This window comes from Pezoporus flaviventris, unplaced genomic scaffold (assembly GCF_033815535.1).
Source record: "Pezoporus flaviventris isolate CSIRO_AGI_PZ_B2104156 unplaced genomic scaffold, CSIRO_AGI_Pfla_v1 ptg000015l, whole genome shotgun sequence".
Taxonomy (NCBI): Eukaryota; Metazoa; Chordata; class Aves; order Psittaciformes; family Psittacidae; genus Pezoporus; species Pezoporus flaviventris.
The window spans coordinates 29,235,776-29,256,290 of record NW_026892563.1 but is presented as its reverse complement, the minus strand read 5'-3'; the positions used below and the strand labels follow the sequence as shown (position 1 = coordinate 29,256,290).

Below are 20,515 nucleotides of genomic sequence, written 5' to 3'. Positions count from 1 at the left end.
GAGTGGAGCCTGCCAGCCCGGCACCAATAGCTGCACTCAGCAAACCCAGAGAGCCAGCTGAACCACATGCAGAAATGAGGCAGCAGCCAGGGCCACCCCATCCAACAGATTCCCCAAAAGAAGCAGAGCCAAAGGCCAACCCATCACCCTTGGGATCAGTCCAGGTCCAGCACTGCACAGTGACCTGGAGGCAGCAAACACAAGGGTGAGGGAGGCACAGTGGGCTTGCAAAACAAAGCTTGCAGCAGAGGGCTCTGGGCAGACACAGATGGAGAAAGCACGATCTTGGCCACTGTTGCTAACAATGCATGGACGAGCAGATGAGGCACCAGCGACATTCCTGGGCTGCTAGCTTTGGTAAACAAAAACAACCCCAGACACTGGGCCTGCACCACCTACTCTGTCGACCTCTGCCTTTACCGCTCCAGCCAAGCAGCCTTCAGCTCAAGTGCACCTAAGCTTGTGTGTTAGCCCCACACGGACCCCCTCAACTGCTGTGCCCACAGAGGCAGCAAAAGAGCAGGAGGGTGTGACAGCTGACACCTGACAGCCAAACAATTGAGCAGCAGTCACCTGCATACTGCTGCTTCACAGCCAGCACCCCTTCCCCTCCAGGAGGCAGGCCTTCAAGATGTTCCCTTCTTTCTTCAGGAGTCACTTCTGTATCATTATTTCACTCCAACACGCCATTTACAAGTGAGCTGCAGTTTCAAGACCTTACACAGGCTCTACACCCCTCTAGGAATCACAAATAAATCACCAATTACTATGCATAAAGAGAGGAAGAGGGTAATGAGTCTATGTACATATATAAATATGCAATGTTTGAACACAAAGAGCTGTAAATTGCATTTACAGGTGGCATACTGGAGACTGCAAGAGACTCAAAAGCCAAACCATTCATAAACCAGCCACTGGCCTGAATGAATTCAGCATTCCCCAGAAGCCTATTGTGTTTCCTATATATAACACTATAAATACTTTGCATCCTTACAAAAGAAAGAAGGTAAATCTTGAAACTGCACATAGGATTAGCACTGGCTGGCACAAGTATTAATGGTCTCATCGCTGCATGAGGATTATTTACAGCACTTGCTCTATTTTCCCATTTTGTACTTGCTGTGATGAAGTGCCACTTGTTTAAAGAACCCTGTAACAAACACTGCAGCAAGAGGGGAAAAAAACAGCAGAGATCTACAAATGTTACACCCACATGCCAGATGTGGGTTTTCAAACCCTGGTTTTGCAGTTACTTGGATTCTTGTAGCTAGCTAATACCTGATATTAAATCATCCACTGGCTCTTTCCACAACCACAATTCTTCTTTCAGTGATTCTAATGAGTTTGCAAAAGGACAAGGAAAAATCGAGTTATATTTCTTTTTCTGCATACACAACCTATAGTTGAGTATATTCTAGCACTAACATTACTTGTTTGGAAAGCAACAGTCCTTTTCTAGCCAGTCAGCGATTTATGTTACAAAATAAGGCCTTTTACTCTAGCCTCTTCCCCATCAAGTCAAATGATGTCTCAGTTTTACAAACAGCAATCTGAAGCACTTCTGTGCACCTTGAGGTTTTGAGGCACGGTCACACATCCGCAGTTTTTTTTTTAAATCAGCAGCTGAGAAAATGCAGATCAACTGTCTCAAGAAAACCAGGTGAAAAATACCATAAGAAAACTAACTCCAAGCATGCACATGGTATGCTTCCTACCCTTAACAACCCCACGTTTGACACAAGGAGGCCAGCACAATGCTTTTATGAACTAGAAATGTCCGTGGGATTTAGGGACCAATTCTTCAAGTGACAGAAGGCACCTCGCAGTTCACCCCCAACCCAAGGAGGGCAAAGGCACACCAGAGCTAGCTTTAGGTCAAACCCAGAAAGCCAGGTCCTGCACTCAGCGAGTCGGGGCAGCCCTGGCAGCTGGTCAGGCAGTGGGGTTAGCACAGACACAGGGTGTCCAGCCCAGGCCTGGCGAGTCCCACTTCTGTACCAGTGCAGGAAGCCTTCGGCAGGATGATGGATGCCCTCTGCTGCTATGCTGCTGCATCGGCTTCGGAGCAGCGTGCAGGAAACCAGCCGCTCACTCACTGGTTCCATATTAGGAAGACTTAATCCACAACGATATAATTGTTCTTCAACAGCAGAGACTGAGCACACAAAGCCAAGGCAGCAAGTGACTCCTGTTCGTCTACACCCATCTTGTGGTATACAACAGACCACTTGCACTCATGGAGCTAAATCACCCTGGATAAACTTAGCTTTCAGATGGCTTTTTTTCAGGGAAGCCAAAGAAGAAAGCTACTGGTTAAGGGAACTTTGAACCTTCTCCAAAACCATTTCAAAGAGTCATCTCTCTCTCTTCCTAAAGACAGCATGAAAAACCACACATGCAAATTAGAGGCATGGAAGCACGCTGCAATTCCAAGTGAAGATGTTGTTTCCAAATTGGCAGAGCAGGTATGCGACGATTCTCAGGACAGTACAACAGCAGCCTTGCTGCTTCTTCCCTCAAATAGCATTAATGCCAACAGAAAATCTTACCAATTAAAAGGCAAATCAAAACAACTCCGAAGCTGCTCTGTATGTACACAGGCAGAAAGCAGTGTGACAGTGCTGTACTGTATTTACCACGAACATTCCCATCAACTCCTCAATACTAAACCAGACATATGGGCTGCCGCAAGAGATGTAAGAGACATTTTAATTGCCTTGTATTCTGCTTTTCCCAAATTTGTAGGAAGGCATCTTGCACTCTCACCCAGCACCTCTCACCCAGCAGCGGGGCCCCTCCCAGAGTACTTTACAGAACTGTCTACAGTCACCTCCTGGGCAGGTACTTAATGGGATGGGACAAAGACACGCGTTTAACGGTTCACAGGGTACAAAACGCTGGCAGAAAGAGAAGAGACTGCAGGAGTAGTTCGGCGAGACAGCACAAAGCAATCAAACTGCATTTTACGACAGCAGGGACTGCCTTCACTCGACATTTACATGTACTCTTCGAGAGCCGAGGACTTTTATTTCCGCAGCCTACCTTACCCCCCAGGCACTTCCTCCGCCTTCACTGTGCAAGCTCAAGACCTACCCGGGATTCCCTATCCTTACCGTGCCCTTCCGAGCCGCCGGTTCCTGACCCCCTCACGGAGCAGCCGCGGTGGCTGCTCAACGTCCTAAGGTGATGTCGGAGCCCAGAGCGGTGGAGGTGCTGTGCCCTGCCCTGCTCGGCCCCGACGCTCCCACGGCCGGACGCCGCACCGCTCCCCGGGGCTCGGAGGAAGACAGTTACAGGGGTATCGCAGGTGAAGCGGAAAGACCGACTTATTTCATTTATATATTTATTTATATATATATATTTATTCATTCCCCCTCCTCCCTCCGACTGCAGGAACGCAGCGGGCAGTGACAACTCCCGGGGGAAGGCGCTGGGTATTTTCGGCAGGGGTGACTCTCCGGAAAGCCCTGCAAGGTAGGACACCCGTCCCGCTCGGGAGACACCCGTCCCGTCCCATCCCTCCCCCTCCGCCGCCCGCCACTTACCGAGCAGGAGGAGGGAGGCGAGCTGCGGTCGCAGGGTCCGCATGGCTGCCGGGGCGCGGGGCGGCAGCCTCCCTTACCTCCCGCCGCGGGGCGCCGCGGGGCGCCGGCTCCCGGGACAGGCGGCGCGCCGAGCCCGGTGGCACAAAGGGAAGGCGGCGGGGGCGGCACGGGGAGGCGCCAAGGCAGGCGGGGGCATCGCCCCCACAGCGAGGCGGCCGCCGCGCCTCCCCTCCCCGCTCCGCGCTGACGGCTCCCTGGGGAGAGGCGGGAGGAAGGGGAGAAAGCGCGTCTCGTCCGAAAAACAATAAATACGCGGATGAGAGGGGGGAGGGGTGTGTGCGCACGGAGCAACAGCAAAAAAAAAACAAACCACCCCAAAAAGTTATAACAATATGCGGGGCGCTGTGCCCACGGCCCGCCGCCCTCACCTGCCCGCCCAACCGCCCGCCCGGCGCTGCTGCTGCCGCTGCGGGGTGCCCGGCGCTTCCTCCGCGCAGACTAACTCCTCCCCCGGCCCGCCCCCCCGCCACCAACCGCTCCCCCCTCCTCACCCCGGGCGGCGGGCGAGGAAGACGGGTAGTGGGGCCTGGAATGCTCCTTCCCCGCGGCCTGTGCTGGGATGAGGGCGTCGAGGAGGGGTGCGGAGCGTGGTTGTGACAGGCTGTGGCGTGGGGCGGTGGAGCCGGGCTCGGGAAAGAGCGCGGGGTTAAAGAGGGTTCCTTTGTTTTAAGGGGAAAAGAGAGTTCCCGGCGCTCCTCGCAAACCCGGCTTCTTGGGAAATGGCATAAATGCTCTCCTTTGTTCTCATGCAAACAAAAAAGAACAGCCGGGCTTTGCAAGTTTCGACCAAGTCGTGACCGTCCCGCTGCGAGACCCTAAGCCAGGGCGGGCGTTCACGCCCGGTTACCAGATGGGAGCCTTCGCCATGTGCGGGCACTGCTGTGCTTGGGATGCTGCTGAGGCAGTCAACACTACAGTGTGTCAACGGCAGAAATGCATTGAAAGTACATCCAGAAAACACTGGAATGTATAAACACGGCAACACTGGGGACTGGGGTTTATGTTGTTTGTAAATAACAGAGGAATGAGAAAGTCCTCCGTGGCACAGATGTTCCTACATCCTTACAAACAAACCCCCCAGTTGCTTGTTTGCTCACAAAAATAAGAGGCCAGAAGTGACAGCAATAGCAGCATGAGGTCCCGTTCTAATGCTCTATTCCTGCAAGGACCCTTGGCAGGAGACTCTTGCGTCTACACATGGAGCCCCAGTGCATCCCCTTGGTGATGCAAATGCAGGATCCCCAACCCTCCTGTGTCACAAAAAGGCAGAAACCAGCACAGTTCCAAGACATCTAATAAAAGATGCCAAGTCCTTAGAAGCTGAAGCCAGCAGAAGTCAGAAGCTGGCTGTCTCACCATATGGATTCGCTTCCCAATGTGGCTGGTGTGACAGATGCGTTGGTAGCCAGCTCCCAGTGACCCAGCAAATTCTCTTTCTGTGGGCTAATAATGTTAAGCTGTGCCATTTGCAGAGTAGGAGGTTTAATTTGCAGCTTTGTCATGTTCTTTGAACGGAGGAGCCATGGAACAGAATAACCACAGACATGCAGGAGAGAAAGGGTTAGCGTTGCGTTTGCACGGAAAATAAAACTAACGCTTTAGCCCTTGAGCTTTAATTACATCAAGACTGCCTTCAAGTAAGATTTGGAAAAGAAACAAGAGTTGATGATAAGAGCTAACAGAAAATACCAGTCTATTTACCTTTTCTCTTAGATGATTTGAGGACTGAAACGTCATCCACTGGAATATTGCGCAGCTTGCTTTATGTTCACATGCAGCCTCCTTTCCAAGTCCTCATGGACAGGCCCATGAATGTTCAGAGCAAGCACCATGGGGCTACTTTGAAATAAAAACTTTCAGCATCTTTAAATAGGTGCAGGATAAAGACAGTGCTTCAAAAGATGCATAAATAGAGAAACAAATAATAGCAGAAGAAAAATAAAAGGCAAATTAAGAAATACAGGACACAGGCAGGAAAAAAGCATTTTTTTTTCCAGGATAAACTCAATGAAAAGGAAGCATTAAAGCTTGATGATACAAGGAAACTTTTTTAGATGGTCAGGGATATAGACCACAGACCTACTACATTCCTATATGGGCAAATTATTTCCACTTCCAGCTGAAGAGGGGGAGAAAAACAGTGGCATGATTCAGGTGAGCTCCCGGCACAGGTCAGGGACCAGCTGGGAGCAGACCCCTGGTGTCTTGGCTCTGAATACATTGCTTTCACCAGTGGCCCCTGTTACAAGATAATTCAAGATGACTTTGGGGATGTTCCTGCTATTTCCAGGCACTGTGTGACTTTACAGTGTATGAGCCCAACAGGAGCAATAAAAATGCCCTGCAAAAATGTTATCAACAATTCACTAAACTCACATCCTCTTCTCAGAGCTCTGGCAGGATATTGCATTAGTGCATAGTAACAATAAAAATACAAAAAGACCATGGAAATGACATTATAGCATTATAAGAGTAATCCAATTCCAGTCAAATTAGATTATAATAAGAACTCCTAAAGACTATTAATGGGAACCTGTGTTTCAAAAGCTTCATCACCTTTATGCATGTTCTCCTCCCTGACCCCAATAATAAAAATAGCGTGGCATTTATGAGAGCGCCCTTCTTCAGAGGACTTCACAAACACTCTTTTGGGGAAAACATTGGCCTTGCTCTTGCATCAGTGGGGAAACTGAGGATTGGGCAGGGTGGCTTTTCTAACCCTAAGTAGGCAGCCTGCACTCCCTTGGGCTTGCCTCCGCATTTTGAGCTCTCAAGGTGGGGCTCTGGCTCCCAATGGATGTCTATCCATCTGCACGTCTTATTCACATGGTTGAACAGGAACGAGCACCACAGTCACCTCAAAGACAATATCTTTTCAAGCACAGGTTACTGCAAAGCAGCTTTCCAGGAAGACAGATCTGGGCTGCCTTGTCCTCCCAGCACAACTGAATCATTCAGCAGCTCTGCCCTCAGCAGCAGCTGGATCATTTTGGTCAGGCCATGTGGTTGCTCTTTGGCAGTGGGATCGCTGCAATAGCTGGAGGCAGATGGGCGTGACTCAAGCGATGCTGATGATATACATGTTAGGTTGCAACCCACACCATCATCTTTCCTGTTGCTCCGTCACTGCTAGAAGTGTGCTCAGGCTTGTTTTCCCATTGCCCGCCTCAGCAGGCAAGGATAGAGGCCGGTTGGTGGGAGCTCGCTTTCAGAGCAAAGGGAAAATTGTTCCCTATGCTGTCATTTGCTGAGCTACTCTGTGCTCATACCAAGTCACAGGTGATTCCTGTTGGCCTTGCTTTCTCTAGCAGGAGAAGCACAAACAGTGGGTGTCTAAAGCCTGAGCAAAAGGCAAGGCTGTGCGGCTGCTGTGCGGCCAAGGGCCAGGGTAGATGTCTCCAAACCTCTGGGCTGCCAAAGGGTGCTGTAATACAACAGCTGTGAGTGAGTGCTACATCCCTTGCCCTAGGAAATCAAAGTGATGTCAACATCCAGACTCCAGATATGCTGCTCCCCAATGTGAACAGGCTTCCCATGAGCCACAGATGAAGTCAGATGATTGTCTGGCCCTCAGAGAAAAGAGGTTTGGCAGAAAAGCAACATGTATGTCATGAAATAAGAATGCTGGTCCTTCTTCAGGACAAAACACTGCACACCCTCAAGTACTGGATCCAGTGTGTATTTACCCCACTCCTCTGATCAGCAAGCAGGGGAGAGAACAGACGGATTTGTCTGAGAGAACAAGACAGATTTGCAGCCCTTAGGAGCAAGCAGTGACCTGCATGGCTAATGGTAACAGAGTATAGCAAAAAGGGGATTGGGCTCAACCAAGCAAGGAAGGAGGTTCCCAATTCCTCCACAAGTCAGAAGGAGTGATTTGTTCCTGTGTGCGAGGAAAAGAGATACCAGAAAATGAGGAGAGGGAGGTCTAACTGCAGTTGCAGGAGCAACTTCTTCCCTGAGCAAGTCCAGCCAGAGCTGGAGAACAGTTTAAAAGGCTGTATCCTGTACCTCTGGGAGTGAGGGGGATGTGTGTGCATCCACATCCCCCTCCTCTCAGAGGCCACCTGGGCGTTTCAAATCAAGCAATCAGAATCAAGCCATCCAGAAACAGAAAGCACTTGTCCTATGTGATTTGCCCAAGATCACTCAACAAAATCCACACATTTCAGGGTGTTCTGGCTACTCGAAGCCTGAAGATGTGCTTGGGGGAAAGCCATAATCAGGCCAAAGCTCTTCTGCAACACTGTGAAAGCAAGAAGAGACTCACCTAGAGCTAAAGCAGGTAGAAATGGCCAGAGCCATTTATTTTGGCTGAAACATCACCTAAAACGTTTTCTGCAGACCTTATTTACACTGTGAAGTTCTGAACATCAGTTTCACCCAGAGGAAAAAGAAGATATTTATATTTAATGGCCAACATTTAAGCTCCTTTAAAATGAGCTGAGAGGTTGCAGTTGGAACAGAGAGGAAATCCTTAGTGCTCTGGCACAAAGCAGCAGTGCTGCCATTGCAGGGAAGCTGGCATCTGTAACTAGACTAAGGTTTTGAGTGCAGCTCAGCCTAGATTGCACCCCAGGACCAGTATGCCGTTTAATGCGTGGCACCAAGGCAGTTCCCAGGCAGCTCTGTGAAGGAATTCCCATTTGTTTGCCCTGGGCAGAGGGATGAGGAGAGGGAGAGTGAGGAAGAACAAAAAAAAGCCCCAAACAACCCTGTATAAAGATAGATCGATGCATTTCCAGATTTTCAGGACATCTGTCAGCAAGCCCCAGAGTATATGGCAGCTAATCCCTTTGCAGATTTTCTTTTAACTGTTGCTTGACAGAAGAGGGTGCCAATTTTTTCATAGATGTACCCGTGTCTGAAGTCTCACTCTGCCTGAGGTTATGATCTATCTGTGAGGAAAAACATTACACTACCAGCTTGGGAAATTACATTAGGGAAACATCTCACTAAGAAACATGCGGCAGCTTCGAGCTTTGGAGTATACACAGAGCAAAAAATGTTTCCTGAAGGCGAAGAAGGCCAGAGGTGAGGCGGCTACATGACTTGCTCTCACCTTCTCTGACACCCCTTCTGTCTGCCTGCTCACTCCTGGACTGGGCAAAGCCAGTGCAGGGAAGAGGGCTGCAGGGCTGGGCTGACAGTAACAGCTCTGGCTTCAAACCCCTGCTAAAGAACTGTAGAAGTGTTCCCACATGTCACCTTCAGATGCAGCTGGAGCAGCAGCGGGACTTGGTGCACACTTTGGGATCTGAGAATAATGCAGAGCTCCACTGTTCCTGGTTTAAATCTCAAACACTGTGTATTGTGGAGTTCAGCTGTTGCATCGTTCCTCTGCTAAGGGCAGGCAGAAAGCGCTCCATAAGACCGTTTTATACTGAAGTGGTAAAACATCTTGACATGAGCATGCATAAATGACAGAACAGACTACCCTTCGGTGCCAAGAGGACCAGGCTCATTAAGCACGGATGACACAGACAAGGCCCCAGGTACTCCTTGGCAAGCTGCTAAGGGCTCTGCTTTGTGGCCAGCTCAATCTGCAGCTGCTGCTGGGACCTTCAGAGATTCTGCAGGCTCTGTCTGAAGTTCAAGCAGCAATGAACACTTTGGTTTTCTGCTTTCTAATCCTACCTACCAAAATCAAGCCCATCTCCCAGTTTTGTGCTGTTTTGATGGTTAATTCAGAACTCCCACACTTTGAATGTGTGCCAGAATAAGGCAAGTGAGTAAAAGGTTAATTTCAGGCCTCATGATTACTGATGGAGTACAGTTTATCTTTGTTTTCTTTCCCCCCAGGACGAAAAGTGACATAGAAAAATCGGCAAATGGACATTTCCATTATCAACTTATTTTCAATGGCAACCAACAAAAAACTGAGATTCAGCAGTAAAAATAAAACAAAAATCACTTTTGCCAAGTACACTTTCAGCCTCCCATCCCACAAGACTTCAAGGTCCCAGCTGCACTTCGCATTTTTCCACAGAATCATTTTTAGGAAAGAAACTCTAATTCCTGGACCAAGCTAACACTGTTAAGACTCTTTGGGTGTGTCTGAATACTTTCTAAACGATCCTGGGCAACTGTACAGAAAAAAAAAACAGTCTCTCATTTATCTGCTGTCATTTATCTTAAGAGATTTCTTTCATCCAGTTACCTATGATAAACACTTTGGTTGTTACTCTGAGAGAAATATGTAATCATTAGGTTTCAGGGTCCACACCTTTATTTCTGCGATGAAAGCCAATTCATACCTCTCTCAGTATTGGCCTAACAGCAAGACAGGAGCTGATGTTAGAAGATATTTTGCTGTGGATGTTGGTCACCTTTATGTAATAATCAAATGATCTGGGACTCATATAGAAAGGAGAAGTCCAGGACACCATGCCCGTACTCCCAGGACTGTTTTTACATTTTGCATTTCAGAATCATTATATAAACACATTCATGACAGAAGAAATGAAAGCCCAAGAGTCTCACCTTCTACCAAGGTTCCTGAATGTTAAATTGGAAGATTTGCTCCCTGGTTCATCCCCTCCACCACCTTGTTCTCTTTCTCCCCCAGCATTTCACCTCTTGCTCCAAGGACCACACCTTCATGGGGTCATTGTTCCCAAACACAGCAGGCTTTACTATTTCACTTCCAATTTGAACTGAAAGCACACAGGACAGGCAATCAGATACCTGCCTGCAACATAAAACAGGCAACGAATGCCTTCTCTACTTCACTGTAAATGACTCAACACCTCCAACTGCTCAGCTCCCAGAGTCTCTTGAGGGAAGCAACGGGTTTTGTGCATTAGTATTGCAGCCAGGTATTGTGAATTAGTGCCCTGGCAGAGGAAACAGTGCCCCTTCTTCTTGTGGTGAGCTATAGGTAGGAGCTTGCCCAAGCATCCCTGCACTACCCTTACAACCATAAAGCAGGCAGGCCTGCAGGTTGAAAAGCAAACCTGTATCCCCAGAACAAAATGGAGTCAAAAGCCCTTTTGGGAGAATTAGGAATATCTCTCTCCCTGCCTCCTCTTTAGCATCATCCCCTGAAATTCTGTGCAAATGAGAAACTGTGTTGAGGACAAACCTACTGGTTTCAGTATGGGGCAGGGAGGGACCTTGGTTCGCCACTTTCTATCTTGCCCACTTGACATTATCTTGCACCCCAGAGGCATCATGCCTGGGGGAGGCGAACGGACCATCATACTCCAGGGCTTCTTCAGCCTCCTCAGCTCAGCCTGCCGACAACGTGCCCTTGAAACATCAGCAGCCGGCATGGTTTTGTGCCTGTTCTTCACTTCCCAATGATATTTTCTTGTGTGCTGAGAAAAGCTCCTTGGCCACACATGATATTTGCTGCTCATGAATGAGTTAAAAATAACTTCCCATGTCTGAAAGCTTGTTTGGTGTTACACTCCCCTTGCACCCTGTCACTTCTTTATACTCCTGGCGCTGGGGAGGAAGAAGCCCAGGCCCTTGCTGTGATCTGCCTTCTGCCCCAGCAGCAGCTGCATCACTGAAGATGAGGCAGGCACAGGGTGAAGCTAGGAGATGAGGCAACAGGTTTGCAGAATGCTTACTGCCAGGCTGATTTGCTGTCCTCAGCAATTTGCTGCCTGAAAGCAACCTCTGTGACTAAAGCTGGCCCTGATACAGACAGTTACTAAATCCTAGGTGTATTATCTTACTCCTACTTTACCCCAATGGAAAAGACAGCTCAAGGGGCAGAGCAGGTGAGAACTGAGGTCATAGCCCCCTCATAAACACCCAAGGGATGCCGACTTTGACTTGTTATTGGCTAAATCACCCTGACCAGCCAGCATGAACAGGTTGTCGTCTGCGGTGCTGGAGCCATCCCAATCGTGCTACCACATGGAAATGTGATTTAGAGCAGAGCTGCACACTGAAAAGCCTAAACATATGCCAGATTCCCTTGCTAACCTCCCTTGACAGATAGATAAGCTGTAGCAGAGCCTTCTTCCCCAGGGGAGAAGGGAACCGTCACTTGCCCTAAAAAGGCTTGTGGTTCCAGCCAGTGGAGTTCAGCAGCTGCTTTTCAAGAAGAGCCATTTGCTCTGCTTTGTTCGATTTGGGTTTTTTAAAGTATGTTTGAATTCCTCTGCAGTCACACATTTTAAGCTGGAGCTAACACTGCAATGGGCAGCTGGAACTGGGGAAGGAGTGTCATCTGCTGCCTGTCCACCAGCACCACACCTTATCCTGGGAAGACAGCAGAGATGGCAACAGCCACTCTGGCAGCAAGGAAGAGGTCAACCTGACCCTTGTGCTCTAGCCTCGACTTTCCTCTTGGCTTGCTTTAGGACAAACAGCTAGCTTCTGCATCCCTCTTTGCCTTGGTTTCCACCCCAGTAGGAAAAAGTAATGCTCACTGCAGCATTTCATGACTTTTCTGGCAAACCCCCCTGCCAGAAGAGGAAGAGCTGCCAGTACCTGCACTGCACTTGGACCAGGCTGCAGGGGCACAGAGATAGACCTCCCCTCAGAGGTTTTGACAAAACCAAGAAAGAACAGATTTTTATCACCATACTCCTGAGACAAAAAATAACCAGAAAAAATACCCAAAGCACTCTGGTAGAAATACAGCAAAATGGGAGTTTTGCAAGTGTGTCACAGAGCAGCGACAGTGCCTGAGAAGGAGCAAGGCAGGAGTTTTGCAACTTGGTTATGAGCTCTACTTTCACCTCAGCAGTTAAATACAACAGCATTATAATGCAAGCATGGTGTCATTATGTTATTTCACAACTCACATGGATGGGATGGTCCTTAACATTCATAAGAGGAAGCTTCCTTGTACCAGCAGGACATGCCTTGCGCTGTCTCTGAGGAGTGGCGTGATTTTGGAAGCTGTCATAGCCCCTGGGAGCAACAGGCATGGACTAGGGTGGAGAAGGGAAGAGGAAATGCCCTGATTCACAGTTATCGATCAGTAAGCAAAGCAGCAGCAGATGGATGTGGATAGGGGAGCATAAAGAAGCCAAGAGGCGTTAGTCATCATGATTAAGCCACAAGAGTGTCTAACATTCGCAGTTATTTAGTTTACTTGTTTGTAGACACACACAACAGGAACTTAGAGGAGGTGTGAAAAAGGATGACAACAGTGTGTTGTGGATGTTCACAGCAGCAAAAGTGGTCATACAGGTACAACCCAACAATGTTTGTCTGAATAACTGTGAAGGGAAGGCTGGCACAGGCTTCCATGCCTCCGAAATCATTTGGAAAAGGCTGGCACAGGCTTCCATGCCTCCGAAATCATTTGGAAAAGGGCATCTGGAGAGCTGTGAAGATGTGGGAAGTCAAGGCAAATGAGAGGGAGCCAAAAAGCCAAGCACAAGGGGGATGACCCAGTCCATCATTCTGAGGGTGTCTTTATAGCTCCCCTATTGACGACAGAGGAAAGGGCTCTGGCTGTTATGTAATATCGGAAGTCTCCATGAGTGGTTTGGCACACGAATGGCTAGGGAAGACCATGCATAAGCAACATAATACAGGACAAGGTTGTGTGGATGGGGAGACAGCAAGGCAGCCAGGGTAGAAGGACCAAATGTCTGGTAGCCCTGAGTGATGGCCATGTGGTATGGGGAGACCGTAAAAGGCTGATGCTAGCTGGGGAGGACTGAGCTTGGCATTGCTCAGAATGCTGAGAATGGGCATTGATGAGCTTGAGCTTTTGACAGCCATCTATAAAGAAACAACAAAGAAACAGAATTAGATTTTAATTTGGACTAAAGAAGATGGATGTAAAGATGAGACACAGGTTGACTTATGTTCCACATAAAGTTAGTGGTTAGCTTGTGTTGGTAGCTGAAGCTGGGGAGCTGAAAGAGGTCCTCTTCTACCCTCTCAAAGAGGCAGGAAAGTTGTTAAGGAAGGAAGGTGGTAACTTGAAGGACAGCAGGTTTACTGAATCTCCACAACAGTATTTCCACCTGAGGTGCTTTTTAGGGCCTGAAATGAAAGTGCCTGTGTTGAGAGAGAGAGAAGGAAAAAACAGAAGAGTGGGATCTCCGGCTCCATATTTTGTGTTTCTTTCCCTCCTTTTCAGGTCAGCCAATAGAAGCCCTGCAACAGGTACATCCTGAAAAGAACAACAGCTATTCTTAACCTTCAGCACACAGTGATCCTACATCTGCTTGTGAAACAACCAGCTTTCTTGCAGGACAGCACATGCATAAAGCTTTGCAGGATGTGGCTTTGATGTAGTGGGCTGTAGTGGGATACATGTTAGGAAGAACTCATCACAATGACCCATCCCATTTGCAGCATGGACCTCGCAGTCCTGCCAGAGAGAAAGCAGCATATCTGGGTAGAGCTTCCCAGAAGGGAAATTACAGTCCAAATATGTTTTCTGTATAGGACATCCAAAAGAAGAAGAAGAAAAAGAAGCCCTTATCTATATTTACAAGACAAAGCCTACATGAATAAACCTCTTAACACATTTTTCTGGCCACTAAGGTTATATATTTAATTGGTTTTTCTGGTATCACTTAAAAGTAGATCACCACCATGCAATGACGCCTGCTGCACTCTTTTTCTGGCATCCTCACTATCTCCCTTCACCCGTGCCCCCAGTAACTAGAGCAATGTGTGTAATTCTCACCAGACTGCAAGGGAGGATTTTTCCTTTACTAGGGAACTTTTGCTACAGAGCTGCTTACCTCTTTTTTCCATGCTCTATTCTTTCCAACTTAACAAAGAACAGAGGAGACACTTTCCAGAAGAGAAGGGAAAGCACATATCCCACTGAAACCCTCCTTCCAGCTCTTCATTAGCATCCTGGGGCTGCGGATCAGCTACTCTGCCCTTGTATGCACAGAGCATAGATAGCAGAAATGTGCACAGGTCTCCAATCAGCCTCAGTGCAAATGAGAACGTGGCCCTCTATGCCGTGGGCAGTGTGGCTAATGTCTATATTGCACCTTGACAAAAGTTTCTAGAGCAATGGAAAAGCAAGTAGCTGCCTTGTCAGCATTCCCAGGTTGTTCCACTCCCTACTCTTTAACTACCTCCTTATCCAGAGAATAGCTCTTAAGGCTCAAAGAGCCCTTCCTGTGCATTGCTTCTCCGCTCTGGTGAGTGCTCCAGCACAAGCATTCTCTCGAGCAAGGTCTTGCCAATTACTGATAGACTTACTGTAGTATACAAACCCTGCAGGGTTATCTCACCCCTGAGCCACAACTACTTTGGTTTCCTCCTTTCTAGTGACTGCATCCTTTGCGATGCAAAGAGCAGAGGTCTTTTTGCCACGGCAGAAAACTTTAAAGGGAGAGGTGTTAGCTGTAGGTAACCAAAGAGAGAGTGCATCCATTGAGTTCAGGGACAACTTTGGAGTAAGTGCTTTGTAACCAGTACACTCCTGCTTTCCACTTTTCAAGCATTTGAACTCCTGACTAACCTCTTCCCCATTCCACAACATTCCATATGTTGTGGGCAGAGGTTTTATTTTGTTGCTTTGTTGTCTCTCACCTCCTCATTAAATACAGTAAGTTTAAACTGCTGCCTTCTCTCAGAAGGGAAGAAGTGAGTTACTGTGGTGTCACTCCTGTGTTCCTGACTTAGGAGAAGAAAAATTGTGGAACTGCTTTCGTTTGCCTCTGCAAGGAATATCTTGCACTGATTCTTAAGCTGTAGCTCACTGTAGACTCCCCTCTGTTTCCTCCATCCACTTCCCACTCTTTAGGACAAAATAACTGCCTCTTCATCTCAAGAGATTTATGTATTCATTTTTGTGCATGGGCAGAAAAAACATTTCTTCCCCCACAACAATGCAGCTAACTCTGGGGTAGAGCATGACAGCTATTTCACAGCACAGAAGGAGTGGCAGGGAAAATGCAGTTGTTTTTGCCTGCAGAGATAGAGCAGCAGATTGGAATGGCAAAAACTGCAATTTAACTGGAACCTTGAGAAATCCTTCATGGTTTTCATAATTTAGCCCAAAGAAAATATAAAATAACCCTTGCCTGTAAAGGCTGGATCGCCAAAGCATGGGCTGACTCAAAGGGAAGGTCTTTGTTTAGTTAGGTGCAGCACTACCTACTAGAGCAGCTACGTATTTCTTAGAAGTCTTTTCATCTCCCAAGTGAGTAATCCCATTTCTGCTTACTTGTGAAACCAGGCAAGCTCAAAGGCAGGAGCATGATACTTGCAGGTGAAATAGAAAAGGTATGGGTTGCTGCTCCTTCGCCTGACCCAGGCTCAGCTCACAAGGCAGCCATCTCGTCTCATCTGGTTAGAGGGTGTGATACTCATGTGGGAACTGATCAAAAGCACTTTTTCTCCTGGTATGACTTCTAACACAGGCATTAGCCAACACTACCCCTTCCTTCCTCACCATTTCCTTGCCCAAACCTACTCCAGAGAATGAAAGGTTCAGCAGAACTGCAACCCCACCAAATCTGGCTCAGGGGCTGAGCCTGGCTGAGAGTACAGTAAGGTGGAAGTGCCTAGGTATCACAGTGATTAGCTCAATATAATTATGTGCTCAAGACATTACAGTTAATTTGAGGGTTCTGAGTTTCCAAGCAGGCAAAAGCAAACCTTGTCTACAGTGGTAAGAGTGGAAAGTCAGGAGACGGGAGAGGTAGGTTAGTTAAACAAAAATCAGCCTTCACCAGGCCCACATATATCAATGTCATTCATGTATGAAGTAGAAAATAGAATAGATGTTCCATGCATATCCTCAAGGATAAATGCAGCTAACAGCCCTGTGCCAGCCCTGCCTGCCAGCTTCATTCTCTGCTCCTTTGGTGGGAGGTGCCCTGGGAATTACACACACAAACACAGCTCCACATGACACTGGCAGTCGGAAGGGGGAATATGCTCCTTGATTTCATGCAACACCCGGAGTCCCATATCACATACAACTCAGAGGAGCCCTGGATGTCCCTGCTCTTCCTGAAAGCATCTCTGCGGTCCCAGCCTCTGTCAGCGGCCAGCCGGAGCAGGATGCTGAATGTTTCTGCTAGAGCTAATTTTCAGTACAATGTGCTTCTCTGCCCAGCAGCTTCATGCATCACAGTGCCAAACATCTACAGCAAGAGAGCAGCTTGGCAGAAACACACCATGCAACAGCTCAGAGTTATCACCGCATCCCCAAACATGGGTATTCTGCTTTTCCTTACAGGGGCCTGGCTCGGAGTCTGGCTCTTTCATGCTACAGCACACAGCTGTATGAGAGGGATCCAGAAGACAAAGCAAAAGATCTGGAGATGTTGTAAACAAAATCTGAAGACACAGAAAGTCACATAACTCTCCCACTGCCAGAAATCAGCTCTAGGGAACGGGCAGGATGTTGTTTCCAGTCACTTGCAAGCCCTGTTTGCCTTCTCTCCAGCCCTGGCCACTTTTATTCCTTTGCCTGAGGAGGTCTCTGAGTAAAAGATGCTGGATCATGAGCAAAAGAGTAACTGTTGCATTATGCAGCATCCAGTCATAACAAGGGAATTAGGTATTGATCTGCTTGCTGAAGTTTGCTATTTCTACTCTAGTACCTGGTGGTCAATTTGTTGCCAACATCTGTATAACATCAAACATTCACATCCATACAGAGAATGTATAATTAAAGCTTGCTGCATACAACTGCGAGAACTTTCTCATATCGTCCCTAAATTGCACTGCAAGCCCCAGATGAGGGCTGGGAGCCAAAATGGAAAAACTCTGGCATAAATATTTAACTAACTTGAGATACGTATTCTTCAACTATTAGCTAATTATTTTGTGCCAGCCGTAAAAGGCATCTGGTTCGTTAGCACAGGACACACAAGGATGCTGCAGGTTGGACACATAAGTGGGAAATGAAACATGATTTTGTGCTAATTAATATTAATGAATAGATTAAGGACCAACATCTCTGAAAATACAAGCTCACCAGGAGCCCAAGCATGATTCATTATGATTAGTGCTGGAGTGACAACCATTACCAGTCTCAGAAAAGCCTCTGTTTCATGCAGCATCTCTTTGGGAAATCTCTTCATTCTTTTGGACTTAAGCATCTCTTAATTGGCTTCTGGAAGAAGTGAGGATGATTGGGGAGGTAGTTTCAGACCAACCTATAGATATGTGTTTGATTATCACTCTGGAATAGGCATAATAGTAACAATTCCTTTTGTGTGCATACACTGAGGTTCCCATGCTTCAGTTGGCTTGCCAACACGATAGCTGTAGCCTGCAGTCAAAACCCTGCCAAACTTCTTCCTATCCCTCAAAACTCAACCCTTTCACCCCTCTGTCCCTCTTCCTCCGAACTTGATCCCTTCTTCCCTAGACACCACTCACCTTGCTGCTGTTTCAGACTGCCTCGGCAGCCAGCTAGCTCAGCTCTGAGGCCTTGTGCCTGAATTGAGTGTGTTTCTCCTGGGAAGGAGAAGGTTTGCCCTTTCTTTCACACAGTGGCTCTCTGGGGTGTGCTCACCATGGAGCCAAGGGAAAGTCTGGTTGGTTACCAGGGCAGTTTTCTTCCTTAGCCAGCATACAACCATGTGATAGAAATTGCCATTCTGCTTCTTTCTTTCAAGTCTACATGGGTTGCTCTCTATTCCTAAAACATGCTAGTCATTAACAGAAATGTTTGTCCTCATATGAAGATCTTGAGCAAGCGTCATTCAGTAGCCACTTGCTTTGCTTAGCTATCATATCACTTGGTTCCAGCTTTGAGTGCCCGTGCTGACAGAGCTGCAGCTTTAGCAGGGCTCAAAAGGAAATGCTACACTGTCTTTCTTTGGTTAAGCCTGTTCAGTCAAAGAAAAGATCTCCAGTTTGGTTTCTGCCTTTGAAGCAGCTCTTGAACTTGCATTATTATATACTTTTGGGAAATATATTGAGGTTCTGGATTGCATCTCTCTTTTTTCTACCTAGGAATTACCACTCATCCCACCATTCCCCAAACATTTCTTTGCTGTGTTATCCATTTCTCAGTCCATTTTCTACTAACAGCTGACTAGTCAGCCAGCTAATTTCCCTCTGGTCTTGGACAAACATCAGCAAAAAATCAGCTGAAGCTGAAAGCCTGATGCTGCTTTATACTATAATTTTTCTGAATCAAGCAAGTCTAAAAGAGCCACTAGGACCATTAGTATATCTCCAGAAAGGGAAGACAACCACTGTCTCTGAACCACCATTGCAGTTCCCATTAGTACAGCTTTAACATTGCCACTCCTGCATTGGCTTCACAACTCTCTCAAGTCTTTGTAAAATCAGTCATGTCACTGAAGACTAACAGAGAAGGAGAGAGCAATTGATGTGCAATATGTGCTGTGGACTTATGATGGGGATCGGAAACTGGATCTAGGAATCCTTCCCCAAGGTAGTCTGTTATGTCTTGTGCTTTTATGTAAAATCCCTTATATTTCCTCCCATGTTGCTCAAGACTTGATGGAAAACTGGGTTAACGAAAATGTAAAGAATCCCTCAATGCAGCAGAGACTGCTTCAGAGCCAAGCTCCCAGGGGAAATAAATGATGAATAAAAACAAACAACAGCACAGCTTAAATGATTCCTACCCTCACCACAGTCCTGAGATTTTGTAATTGCTCCCTTCATGGCCATTTTGGTTTGTAATATGCAGAGTAAAGATTTCCATTATAGCTGTGTTTACTTAATCACTATAATTTTTTTAAGTGAAGTTCAGGCTGTTGAAAGCACCAGGCTGCCAGCCCCAAGTAAATTAACCATCAGCAAGTTGCAGCTAGAGGCTGCTCTGCTGTGATCCTTAGCAAAGGGTTTGCTCCCCAGCACTCTCTTGGTTCTCGGATCACCCACCTCTGGAAGTAAGAAGGCTATTTAACATGTTACACCCTTTACCTTATCAGGCAAGATGAAGTCTTCTTCTTGTGGCTGTGTTTAAAAAACTCCTGATCTCTGGGAATGGGATAATCATGTGGACATCTGGGACAAGTCTGACATCCATCAGAGGGAAGCTAGACAACTGCCAAATGCAGAATTCATTTCAGAAAACAGCAGGACATCGACTACATCTGCAACACAGTCTTTCCAATGAGGTTACATTGAATATTCTCATCGTGCATGGCAGAATATCCTGGTATGAATATTTAATAATGCAGGGCAAATATAAATAGATTGAAATTCTAGGTGATGACAACTTTCAGATGACCTGGGCCAAGACTAGAATTTGTGATTTCAGATGGGAAGGCTCCACCTCCCATTCCCCTCCTCCCAAGCCACTGATCCCCTAGCATGGGAAGTGGGAAACACCTTAGCCTGTATAAAAGCAGCAACAGCTACCACACAGGGGTCTTTCTTAAGACAAACACATGGAAACAGAGTCAGTACCTGTAGCTGCTGGAACAAAGGCAGAGCATATGAGATTGGCTGTCACTTAAGGCACTTGGCAACATCATTTTCTTGGCACTCTCATGGTTTCCAGCACCCCAATCACTACGCTCAAAACCAAATCGGCTATTGCCATTTTCAAGTTGGACTGACCTGAGTTACTGGGAAAAACCACTGCATCCTGTTTGCTTGTAACCTTTCGGGAATAAAAGATCCAGCCTCTGAAACATAATCCAGGAGTGCAGTAGATGGACTTCCTTGGCCCTAGTAGAACTAGGATTCCCAGCAGGGATCTCAGATTAGTCTAGTGGGCCCCCTTCACACAGGCCTCTCTGAATCCTCAACTGCCACACCTCCCAACTACTGTACAGATGAGAGATGGGAGGACAAAACGTGCATGTGCATTGATTTGAGGAGAGAATATAGACTAGCTCCATCACAGTATCACATGTCCAAATCCCACAGAAACAACAGAAAGCAGACACCTCAGTTCTTCTGGCCTGAAGCTACTGCAGCACTGAGACCCAGTTCATAATCTGAAAAAAAGATACACGTTGTCAAGAAGACAGGGCATCAACAAGCTATTCCTTTCTGTAGTTAGAAGTGCA

The 20,515-nt window shown here is 47.2% G+C and overlaps 1 protein-coding gene across 3 annotated transcripts in view; it reads right to left on the bottom strand.

Moving 5' to 3' along the window:
- Positions 1-20,515, bottom strand: part of IGSF3 (immunoglobulin superfamily member 3) — a 154,746-nt gene that overhangs the window by 97,331 nt on the left and 36,900 nt on the right. Inside the window, exon 2 of one of the 3 annotated variants that reach the window (XM_061454433.1) lies at positions 5,307-6,642. Coding sequence is in view for 1 of the 3 variants with exons in the window: in XM_061454432.1 (XP_061310416.1) it covers positions 3,546-3,588 (43 nt within the window). In the remaining 2 variants the exon portion in view is untranslated. Of the gene's footprint in view, positions 1-3,545; positions 3,862-3,973; positions 4,033-5,306; positions 6,643-20,515 lie in introns of those variants that run through there. The other 2 variants (XM_061454434.1, XM_061454432.1) reach the window with 2 other exon arrangements.